Genomic DNA, 11869 nt, shown 5'->3' on the forward strand with positions numbered 1-11869 from the left:
CCCAGTCTTTCCCCATCTGCCTTCCTGACGTATCCTCAAACTGTTAGATTCACGGAAGTCATCAGACTCCCCAGACCAATGTATTATATCTCGGAATGTCACATAGAGTTTTTAATAAGGAACCAAATGAAGTGAGTCGTAGCCAATAATAAACCATTAGACTGCATTAGTCCACAGGGGGTATCTCTCCGTGCTGCTCGTTGATGAGAGTCTGCCTGGCTGTACAGAACAGGACAGGGATGGTGGGCCGTCCTGTAGTAGAAGTAGAGACAGAGACAGAGACGGGGGGGGGGGGGCTCACAGTCACCGGTCTGATGAGTCTTTCTGTAGGTAATATTATCACTTTTAGGAGGTGAATTATACATAAAGATGACATGAAGTGGTATGCGTCATCTCATTAATTTCTCATCTAACACATTTTAAGTTAATTATTCATGTTTATTGCGGGCTGAAAATGAGTTTGTGGAAGATTTCCCACAGATGTGATTAAGCAGTCTTAAGTGCATTGAAGTGACTTGTCATTTACATTTGAGTCATTTAGCAGACGCTCTTATCCAGAGCGACTTACAGGAACAATTAGGGTTAAGTGCCTTGCTCAAGGGCACATCGGCATATTTTTCCCCCCCCTAGTCGGCTCAGAGATTCAAAACTGCAACATGTTTTATCACTGGCTCAACTCTCTAAACCACAAGGCTACCTGCCTTCTTCTATGTGTGTGTGTATGTGTGTGTGTGTGTGTGTGTGTGTGTGTGTGTGTGTGCTTACCTGCCTGGTTTGTCAGACTGATTAACCATTCATCACCTGGTTTACATTGCTTTACATTGTGACTTTAGACAAGGCCTTACAGAAGACTGTGTTGTACATAAAGACACTAGGGAGAGAAAGGAACCCGAAGGCGAGGATGTATTAATGGATCTGGAGCTTTTGGGTCGTTGGTCAGAATTAACTAAGGATGACCAACAGCTTGAGAGGCTCGTCTGTAATTTAGCTACATTTTTACTGTCTCTTCGCCTCATTGGCCAGCTTGTGTTCAATCAGCTGATGATTATCTGGGGGAACTTTGGGAGTTGTACAGACAGCAGTAAGCAGCGCCGCCTGTAGCTCTTGCCTTTGAGCTAATGCTACTGCTAATGCTAATGTTAATGCTACTGCTAATGCTACTGCTAATGTTAATGCTAATGCTAATGTTAATGCTAATGCTTGCTTTTCTCCAACAATGCCTTTTTCTACGGCCATCGCCATGGGTGCATTTACAGCATGCATAACTATAGCTGCATAGCCAGACAGAATTATTATTTTATTTATTTTAAATCTAGAATGACTGTGTGCACGGCTTGAGGAGATCGTTTGAAAATAGTCACTGAGAGAACCGCTATTTTTAGAACGGCATCATTTGATTTTTGTTTTATGATGTGAATGTAATTAACAATTGACTGTATTTGTCTCTTGGCACCATCCTAGGTTGAGGAAGGTAGTACTATATAGAGGTGAGGAAGGTAGTACTATATAGAGGTGAGGAAGGTAGTACTATATAGAGGTGAGGAAGGTAGTGTCATTGCTGACTACTGTATAGAGGTGTCTCCCTGCGATACAGAGCTGATATACAGTATGGCTCTATGCATAGACCTTGTCCTTATCATTGATTCCCTGTTGAACATGGCGATGTTTTATAGTAAAGGTGCCCTGTACAGTCTGAGCAGAAAGACACCTTTCTTGCCTGCATCAACATAAATGCATTAAATTGTGTCACATTGGTGCTTGTTATTGATAAGGTTCCGTGACTTCTTTGTCCCTGGTTTTATCTGTGCATGAATCAGCTGCAGGCAGCCCAATGTCACCATAGTAGAGTGTATGGCCTCCATAGTAGAGTGTATGGCCTCCATAGTAAAGTGTGTGGCCTCCATAGTAAAGTGTATGGCCTCCATAGAAAGTATATGGCCTCCATAGTAAAGTGTTTGGCCTCCATAGTAAAGTATATGGCCTCCATAGTAAAGTATATGGCCTCCATAGTAAAGTATATGGCCTCCATAGTAAAGTATATGGCCTCCATAGTAAAGTATATGGCCTCCATAGTAAAGTATATGGCCTCCATAGTAAAGTGTGTGGCCTCCATAGTAAAGTATATGGCCTCCATAGTAAAGTGTATGGCCTCCATAGTAAAGTGTGTGGCCTCCATAGTAAAGTGTGTGGCCTCCATAGTAAAGTATATGGCCTCCATAGTAAAGTGTGTGGCCTCCATAGTAAAGTATATGGCCTCCATAGTAAAGTGTATGGCCTCCATAGTAAAGTGTGTGGCCTCCATAGTAAAGTGTGTGGCCTCCATAGTAAAGTATATGGCCTCCATAGTAAAGTGTATGGCCTCCATAGTAAAGTGTGTGGCCTCCATAGTAAAGTGTGTGGCCTCCATAGTAAAGTGTATGGCCTCCATAGTAAAGTGTATGGCCTCCATAGTAAAGTATATGGCCTAGTGACTGCTGGGAGAGCAATTAACGGTTACCGAGATTAATGAAGGAGATGGAAGGTAGGTTGACGGACAAGGAAGTAGATTGTAGATTGAAGGCGATGGAGTTAGATTGGAGGAGATGGAGGTAGATTGAAGGAGATGGCGGTAGATTGGAGGTAGATTGAAGGCGATGGAGGTAGATTAGAGGTAGATTGAAGGAGATGGAGGTAGATTGGAGGTAGATTAAAGGCGATGGAGGTAGATTGGAGGTAGATTGAAGGAGATGGAGGTAGATTGAAGGCGATGGAGGTAGATTGAAGGCGATGGAGGTAGATTGGAGGAGATGGAGGTAGAGGTAGATTGAAGGCATGGAGGTAGATTGAAGTAGAGGTAGATTGAAGGCATGGAGGTAGATTGAAGGAGATGGAGGTAGAGGTAGATTGAAGGAGATGGAGGTAGATTGAAGGAGATGGAGGTAGAGGTAGATTGAAGGAGATGGAGGTAGATTGAAGGAGATGGAGGTAGATTGAAGGCGATGGAGGTAGATTGAAAGCGATGGAGGTAGATTGAAGGAGATGGAGGTAGATTGAAGGAGATGGAGGTAGATTGAAGGAGATGGAGGTAGATTGAATGAGATGGAGGTAGATTGAAGGCGATGGAGGTAGATTGAAAGCGATGGAGGTAGATTGAAGGAGATGGAGGTAGATTGAAGGAGATGGAGGTAGAGGTAGATTGAAGGAGATGGAGTTAGATTGAAGGCGATGGAGGTAGATGGATTGTGACAGATAGGCAGATAGAGAGAGTAAGTGGATGTAGTGAAAAGGGCCGCTCCGTCTCTGCCAATAGAGCGAGGCTGACAGTGGTGTGGTGTGGGAGCACAGCTACTCCCAGCCTGCCTTCCTCCCCACCTCAAGCTGAGCAGCTCAGACTGGAGTGATACTGAGAGGTCCATCCTGCTCCATTTATTCTCCTCAGCCTACTGTCTGCCTCGGTCCATGCTCCAGCTCAGTGGGGGGGGCTGAATGGAAAGCCATCAGTTTCATTTTTCTCCCCAATTGGTAGTTACAGTCTTGTCCCGTCGCTGCATCTCCCATACGGACTCGGGAGAGGCGAAGGTCGAGAGCCGCGTGTCCTCTGAAACACAACCGTTCCAAGCAGCACTGCTTCTTGACACAAGCGGAGGAGACGCTGTACACCTTGCGACCGTGTCAGCGTGCATGCGCCCGGCCTGCCACAAGGAGTCGCTAGAGCACAATGGGACAAGGACATCCCGGCCGGTCAAACCCTCCCCTAACCCGGACGATGCTGGGCACCGCCACATGGGTTTCCTGGTCTCAGGCCGGCAGCTACACAACCCGGGATTGAACCAGGATCTGTAGTGACGCAGCTAGCACTGTGATGCAGTGCCTTAGACCACTGCGCCACTCGGGAGGTCACAGCCATCGATTTTCTGAGGATGAAGAGGAGTCATTAACACTGATATTGCAGAAGTCTGCTTCTTCTTCTATGTGTGTGTGTGTGCGTGCATGCGTGTGTGCGTGCGTGTGTGCGTGTGTGTGCCTATGTGTGTGTGTGCGTGTGTGTGTGTGTGTGTGTTTGCGTGTGTGCGTGCGTGTGTGTGTGTGTGTGCCTGTGTGCGTGCGTGTGTGTGTGTGTGTGTGGTGCGTGTGGCCTTTATGCTTAACATGCATACTCCTGTGCCTGCACATGCCAATATCAGAGTGTGTGCTGGTGTGTATCCATGTGGACTAGGGTACAAGGGACTGGGAAGAATATTAAAACCCCCCTCGGTTCCTCCCTACGTAGCCGTTAGTGGAGTAGATGGCCTTACTGCTCTGATTATTACCATAGAGAGCATTGATCTGGCTGACTTGTATTAGTGAGGTTGTTGTGTGTTTCAACGCGATGACATCCCTGTCCCTAACCTAATAGCTCATTTTCAGATTATTTTTTTCTTCTCATATATCTGAAATGAATGTTCCCCTCTCTGTGGAAAAGGTCATTGGTAGCAGTAATTGCAGTTCTGAGGTGAAGATGGGATAAAAAAATAAGTTTCAGATATGAATCCAAGGTCTCTTCCTAGCGAGAAATGTAAGAGGTGATTAACTCAAGAAGAATAGTCATCTTTGCTCATGTCACTTTGTCTCTGACTTCATAGCAAGATGTTATTTTGAGTCCAATTCAGCCGTATGTCTTTTTTTAAATCCCGATTTCCAGCATCTCTTGTACCAGGCAGGTATGGAGACCAACTCATGGCTGTTTAGAGAGCTTTCACCTGAGCATTGGTGCGAAGTGGTTTACCTAAAGGCCATTGTGATTAAGTAATGATAAGTGATAGGCTGATTAAACCATTCTCCTGAGCTGTGGGCAAACTGGTTAACCACTGTCGCCAAACCAGCCCAACCCAGCCCAGCCCAGCCCAACCCAGCCCAAACCAGCCCAGCCCAACCCAAACCAACCCAGCCCAGCCCAACCCAACCCAGCCCAAACCAGCCCAGCCCAGCCCAAACCAGCCCAACCCAGCCCAACCCAAACCAGCCCAACCCAACCCAGCCCAAACCAGCCCAGCCCAAACCAACCCAGCCCAACCAAGCACAAACCAACCCAGCCCAAACCAACCCAACCCAGCCCAAACCAGCCCAAACCTGCCCAACCCAGCCCAACCAAGCACAAACCAACCCAGCCCAAACCAGCCCAACCCAGACCAACCCAGCCCAAACCAGCCCAAACCAGCCCAACCCAGCTCATACCAGCCCAATCCAGCCCAACCCAGCCAAACACAGCCCAAACCAGCCCAACCCAAACCAGCTCATACCAGCCCAATCCAGCCCAACCCAGCCCAGCCCATACCAGCCCAACCCAGTTTTACCCAACCCAGCCCAAACCACCAATCAATCAAATTTATTCATGAAGCCCTTCTTACATCAGCTGATGTCACAAAGTGCTGTACAGAAACTCAGCCTAAAACCCCAAACAGCAAGCAATGCAGGTGTAGAAGCACGTTGTCTAGGAAAAACTCCCTAGAAAGGCCAGAACCTAGGATGAAACCTAGAGAGGAACCAGGCTATGAGGGGTGGCCAGTCCTCTTCTGGCTGTGCCGGGTGGAGATTATAACAGAACATGGCCAAGATGTTCAAATGTTCATAGATGACCAGCAGGGTCAAATAATAATAATCACAGCGGTTGTCGAGGGTCAGCACCTCAGGAATAAATGTCAGTTGGCTTTTCATTCAGAGTATCTCTACCGCTACTGTTGTCTCTAGAGCGTTGAAAACAGCAGGTCTGGGATAGGAAGCACGTCCGGTGAACAGGTCAGGGTTCCATAGCCGCAGGCAGAACAGTTGAAACTGGAGCAGCAGCATGGCCAGTTGGACTGGGGACAGCAAGGAGTCATCAGGCCAGGTAGTCCTGAGGCATGGTCCTAGGTCCTCCGAGAGAGAGAAAGAACGAAAGAAAGAGAGAATGAAAGAGAGAAAAAGAGGGAAAGAGAGAGAGAATTAGAGAGAGAGAACTTAAAATTCATATAGGACACCGGATAAGACAGGAGAAATACTCCAGATATAACAGACTGACCCTATCCCCCGGCACAAACTACTGCAGCATAAATACTGGAGGCTGAGACACGAGGAGTCGGGAGATACTGTGGCCCCGTCCGACGATACCCCCGGACAGGGCCAAACAGGCAGGATATAACCCCACCCACTTTGCCAAAGCACAGCCCCCACACCACTAGAGGGATATCTTCAACCACCAACTTACCATCCTGAGACAAGGCAGAGTATAGCCCACAAAGATCTCCGCCACGGCACAACCCAAGGGGGGTGCCAACCTGGACAGGAAGATCACGTCAGTGACAAAACCCACTCAAATGATGCACCCCTCCTAAGGACGGCATGGAAGCGCACCAGTAAGCCAGTGACTCAGCCCCTGTAATAGGGATAAAAATAATCCCATTTGTCAGAGGACAAACCATCCACGGAGACAAACTGATATTTTTCCGTCAGATAAGATCTAAACCAGGCCAGAACTTGTCCGTGTAGACCAATTTGGGTTTCCAATCTCTCCAAAAGAATGTGGTGATCGATGGTATCAAAAGCAGCACTAAGGTCTAGGAGCACGAGGACAGATGCAGAGCCTCGGTCTGACACCATTAAAAGGTAATTTACCACCTTCACGAGTGCAGGTGCTATGATGGGGTCTAAAACCAGACTGAAGCATTTCGTAAACATTGTTTGTCTTCAGGAAGGCATTGAGTTGCTGCGCAACAGCTTTTTCAAAAATATTTGAGAGGAATGGAAGATTCGATATAGGCCGATAGTTTTTTAATATTTTCTGGGTCAAGGTTTGGCTTTTTCAAGAGAGGCTTTATTACTGCCACTTTTAGTGAGTTTGGTACACATCCGGTGGATAGAGAGCCGTTTATTATGTTCAACATAGGAGGGCCAAGCACAGGAAGCAGCTCTTTCAGTAGTTTAGTTGGAATAGGGTTCAGTATACAGCTTGAAGGTTTAGAGGCCATGATTATTTTCATCAATGTGTCAAGAGATGTAGTACTAAAACACTTGAGTGCCTCCCTTGATCCTAGGTCCTGGCAGAGTTGTGCAGACTCAAGACAACTGAGCTTTGAAGGAATACGCAGATTTAAAGAGGAGTCCGTAATTTGCTTTCTAATGATCATGATCTTTTCATCAAAGAAGTTCATGAATTTATCACTGCTAAAGTGAAAGTCATCCTCTCTTGGGGAACGCTGCTGCTGTTTTTTAGTTAGCTTTGCGACAGTATCAAAATACATTTTGGATTGATCTTATTTTCCTTAATTAAGTTGGAAAAATAGGATGATGGAGCAGCAGTGAGGGGTCTTCGATACTGCAGGTTACTGTCTTTCCAAGCTAGTCAGAAGACTTCCAGTTTGGTGGAGCAGCAGTGAGGGCTCTTTGGTACGGCACGGTACTGTCTTTCCAAGCTAGTCGGAAGACTTCCAGTTTGGTGGAGCAGTAGTAAGGGCTCTTCGATACTGCACGGTACTGTCTTTCCAAGCTAGTTGGAAGACTTCCAGTTTGGTGGAGCAGCAGTGAGGGCTCTTCGATACTGCACGGTACTGTCTTTCCAAGCTAGTTGGAAGACTTACAGTTTGGTGGAGCAGTAGTAAGGGCTCTTCGATACTGCAGGTTACTGTCTTTCCAAGCTAGTCGGAAGACTTCCAGTTTGGTGGAGCAGCAGTGAGGGCTCTTCGATACTGCACGGTACTGTCTTTCCAAGCTAGTCGGAAGACTTACAGTTTGGTGGAGCTCCATTTCCGTTCCAATTTTCTGGAAGCTTGCTTCAGAGCTCGGGGATATTCTGTATGCCAGGGAGCTAGATTCTTATGACAAATGTTTTTTGTTTTTAGGGGTGCGACTGCATCTAGGGGACTGTGCAAGGTTAAATTGAGTTCCTCAGTTAGGTGGTTAACTGATTTTTGTCCTCTGACATTGTTGGGTAGGCGGAGAGGGCCTGGAAGGGCATCTAGGAATCTTTGGGTTGTCCGAGAATTTATAGCACGACTTTTGATGATCCTTGGTTGGGGTCTGAGCAGATTATTTGTTGCGATTGCAAACGTAATAAAATGGTGGTCCGATAGTCCAGGATTATGAGGGAAAACATTAAGATCCACAACATTTATTCCATGGGACAAAACTAGGTCCAGAGTATGACTGTCGCAGTGAGTAGGTCCGGAGACATGTTGGACAAAACCCACTGAGTCGATGATGGCTCCGAAAGCCTTTTGGAGTGGGTCTGTGGACTTTTCCATGTGAATATTAAAGTCACCAAAAATTAGACTACAAGGTCCGATAGGAATTCAGGGAACTCCGTGAGGAACGCTGTATATGGCCCAGGAGGCCTGTAAACAGTAGCTTTAAAAAGTGATTGAGTAGGCTGCATAGATTTCATGACTAGAAGCTCAAAAGACAAAAATGTTTTTGTTTTTTTGTAAATTGAAATTTGCTATCGTAAATGTTAGCAACACTTCCTCCTTTGCGGGATACGCGGGGGATATTGTCACTAGTGTAACCAGGAGGTGAGGCCTCATTTAACACAGTAAATTCATCAGGCTTGAGCCATGCTTCAGTCAGGCCAATCACATCACAATTATGATCAGTGATTAGTTCATTGACTATAACTGCCTTGGAAGTTAGGGATCTAATATTAAGTAGCCCTATTTTGAGATGTGAGGTATCACAACCTCTTTCAATAATGGCAGGAATGGAGGAGGTCTTTATTCCAGTGAGATTGCTAAGGCGAACACCGCCATGTTTAGTTTTGCCCAACCTAGGTCGAAGCACAGACACAGTCTCAATGGGAATAGCTGAGCTGACTACACTGACTGTGCTAGTGGGAGACTCTGCTAAACTGGCAGGCTGGCTAACAGCCTGCTGCCTGGCCTGCACCCTATCTCATTGTGAAGCTAGGGGAGTTAGAGCCCTGTCTATGTTTGTAGATAAGATGAGAGCACCCGTCCAGCTAGGATGGAGTCCGTCACTCCTCAGCAGGCCAGGCTTGGTCCTGTTTGTGTGTGAGTCCCAGAAAGAGGGCCAATTATCTACAAATTCTATCTTTTGGGAGGGGCAGAAAACTGTTTTCAACCAGCGATTGAGTTGTGAGACTGCTGTAGAGCTCATCACTCCCCCTAACTAGGAGGGGGCCAGAGACCATTGCTCGATGCTGACACATCTTTCTAGCTGATTTACACGCTGAACAGAGGAGGAGTAGGATGAGGGTACGGCTAAAGGCTATAAGAACTGGTCGTCTAGTGCGTTGGGGACAGAGAATAAAAGGAGCAGATTTATGGGCATGGTAGAATAGATTCAAGGCATAATGTACTGTACAGACAAGGGTATGGTAGGATGTGAGTACAGTGGAGGTAAACCTAGGCGTTGAGTAACGATGAGAGAGGTTTCGTCTCTGAAGGGACAAGCTAACCCAGGTGAGGTCTCCGTATGTGTGTGGGGTGGGACGAAAGAGCTGTCTAAGGCATTTTGAACGGGACTGAAGGCTCTACAGTGAAATAAAACAGTAAAAACTAGCCAAAACAGCAGTAGATAAGGCATATTGACATTAGAGAGGGGCATAAAGCAATCACAAGTGTTGATCAGGAGAGCTAAGACAACAACGGGTAAATGGCACGGGCAGAGCAGGTCAGTTATGTACATACAGGACCAGAGATTGAAACAGTCCAGGGGGCATCAGCTGTGTAGCCGAGTGATCATAGGGTCAAAAGAGCAGCAACAGGTGAGTCAGGGTGCCGTTCGGTAGTCACTACTACACTAGGCGAGCAGGGGACACAGCGTTCAGAAAAGCTAGCGGGCCGGGGCTAGTAGCTGGTTCGTCGGCGACATCATAACAGAATAGCCAGTTGAGACCATATTGGGCGATCACGTCGGCAGTCCAGTCGTGATGGATTGGCGGGGCTCCGTTTCGACAATAAAGGGTCTAGGCCAGTTGGCAAAACAGGTGGTGGACCTCTTCGGCTAGCCGGGAGATGGGCCTAGCTCGAGGCTAGCTGGTGCTTGCTCCGGGGACAGAGGTATTAGCTAACAGTAGCCATTCGTTTGCATCTAGCTAGCTGCGATTATCCGGAGTAATGATCCGATGTAATGATCCAGAGCGGTAGGAATCCGGTGATACGGTAGAGAGCAGTCCGATATGCTAAGGCTGACTGATGACGGGGAAAAGAAGGTGAGGACCGCTAGCCGTAGCTAACAAAGACTAGTAGCTAGTTAGCTGGCTAGAGGACCGCTAGCCGTAGCTAACAAAGACTAGTAGCTAGTTAGCTGGCTAGAGGACCGCTAGCCGTAGCTAACAAAGACTAGTAGCTAGTTAGCTGGCTAGAGGACCGCTAGCCGTAGCTAACAAAGACTAGTAGCTATTTAGCTGGCTAGAGGACCGCTAGCCGTAGCTAACAAAGACTAGTAGCTAGTTAGCTGGCTAGAGGACCGCTAGCCGTAGCTAACAAAGACTAGTAGCTAGTTAGCTGGCTAGCTCCTGATGGAAGTTCCAGTTATAAGGAATAAAAATAGCAGATCCGTACCACATTGGGTATTCCATTTTCCACATTCCATTTTTTTTTCTCTCTCTCTCTCTCTCTCTCTTTCTCTTTCTCTTTCTCTCTCTCGTTCTCTCTCGCTCTCTCTCTCTCTCTCTCTCTCTCTCTCTCTCTGTCTCTCTCTTTCTCTCTCTGTCTCTCTCTCTCTCTCTCTCTCTCTCTCTCTCTCTCTCTCTCTCTCTCTCTCTCTCTCTCTCTCTCTCTTTCTCTTTCTCTTTCTCTCTCTCTTTCTCTCTCTCTCTCTCTCTCTCTCTCTCTCTCTCTCTCTCTCTGTCTCTCTCTTTCTCTCTCTGTCTCTCTCTCTCTTTCTCTTTTTCTTTCTCTTTCTCTTTCTCTCTTTCTCTCTCGCTCTCTCTCTCTCTCTCTCTCTCTGTCTCTGTCTCTCTCTCTGTCTCTCTCTGTGTCTCTCTCTCTCTCTCTCTCTCTCTCTCTGTCTCTCTCTGTCTCTCTCTTTCTCTCTCTCTCTTTCTCTCTCTGTCTCTCTCTTCCTCTCTCTTCTCTTTCTTTCTCTCTCTCTCTCTCTCTTTCTTTTTATTTCTCTCTCTCTCCCTCTCTCCCTCTCTCTATCTCTCTCTCTCTCTCTCTCTCTCTCTCTCTCTCTCTCTCTCTCTCTCTCTCTCTCTCTCTCTCTTAGCTCTAAACTTGTTAGGGCTCAACTGGCAGCTGAAGCCGGCTGATGGGCACCTGATCAACAACGGCCTGAGCACTGAGCTGCCGGGCATCAGCGACGTGTCAACAGTGCCCTCCGGAGGCAGAGGTAAGAACAGCCAGAGTCTGCATGGCTACCGCCCCTGGCCATGGTGCTGAAACCCTCCTTTACACTACACTGAGGCTACATGGATGACAGGAGACTGGGGCTCTAACAACTAGTGAGGCCTGCAGAATAAACTGTTCTGGTAGATTAATGAATGTGAAGGTAGCATGTAGTACAAATGTACAGACTGCTAATGTAACAGACAGAGAAAGAGCAAGAAGATCCTGGCTTTCATTCGTTAGTGAACAAATTACAACTAGTTCTCCTGTTTGAATTATAGTGGAGCGTACCCTGTCTGGGGCATAACTGTTCTAGAATCGTAATTGCATCATGTTCTAGAATCGTAATTGCATCATGTTCTAGAATCGTAATTACATCATGTTCTAGAATCGTAATTGCATCATGTTCTAGAATTGTAATTGCATCATGTTCTAGAATCGTAATTGCATCATGTTCTAGAATCGTAATTACATCATATTCTAGAATCGTAATTACATCATGTTCTAGAATCGTAATTGCATCATGTTCAAGAATCGTAATTGCATCATGTTCTAGAATCATAATTACATCATGTTCTAGAATCGTAATT

General features: G+C 46.7%; 1 protein-coding gene across 1 annotated transcript in view; it reads left to right on the forward strand.

Annotated features, from left to right (window-relative positions):
* LOC139417976 (teneurin-2-like) overlaps positions 1-11869 on the forward strand; it is a 343240-nt gene that overhangs the window by 277862 nt on the left and 53509 nt on the right. The window contains exon 7 of the mRNA XM_071167012.1: positions 11161-11283. Within this exon, the coding sequence (XP_071023113.1) occupies positions 11161-11283 (123 nt within the window). The remainder of the gene's footprint in view (positions 1-11160; positions 11284-11869) is intronic.

This window comes from Oncorhynchus clarkii, chromosome 10, assembly GCF_045791955.1.
Source record: "Oncorhynchus clarkii lewisi isolate Uvic-CL-2024 chromosome 10, UVic_Ocla_1.0, whole genome shotgun sequence".
Taxonomy (NCBI): domain Eukaryota; kingdom Metazoa; phylum Chordata; class Actinopteri; order Salmoniformes; family Salmonidae; genus Oncorhynchus; species Oncorhynchus clarkii.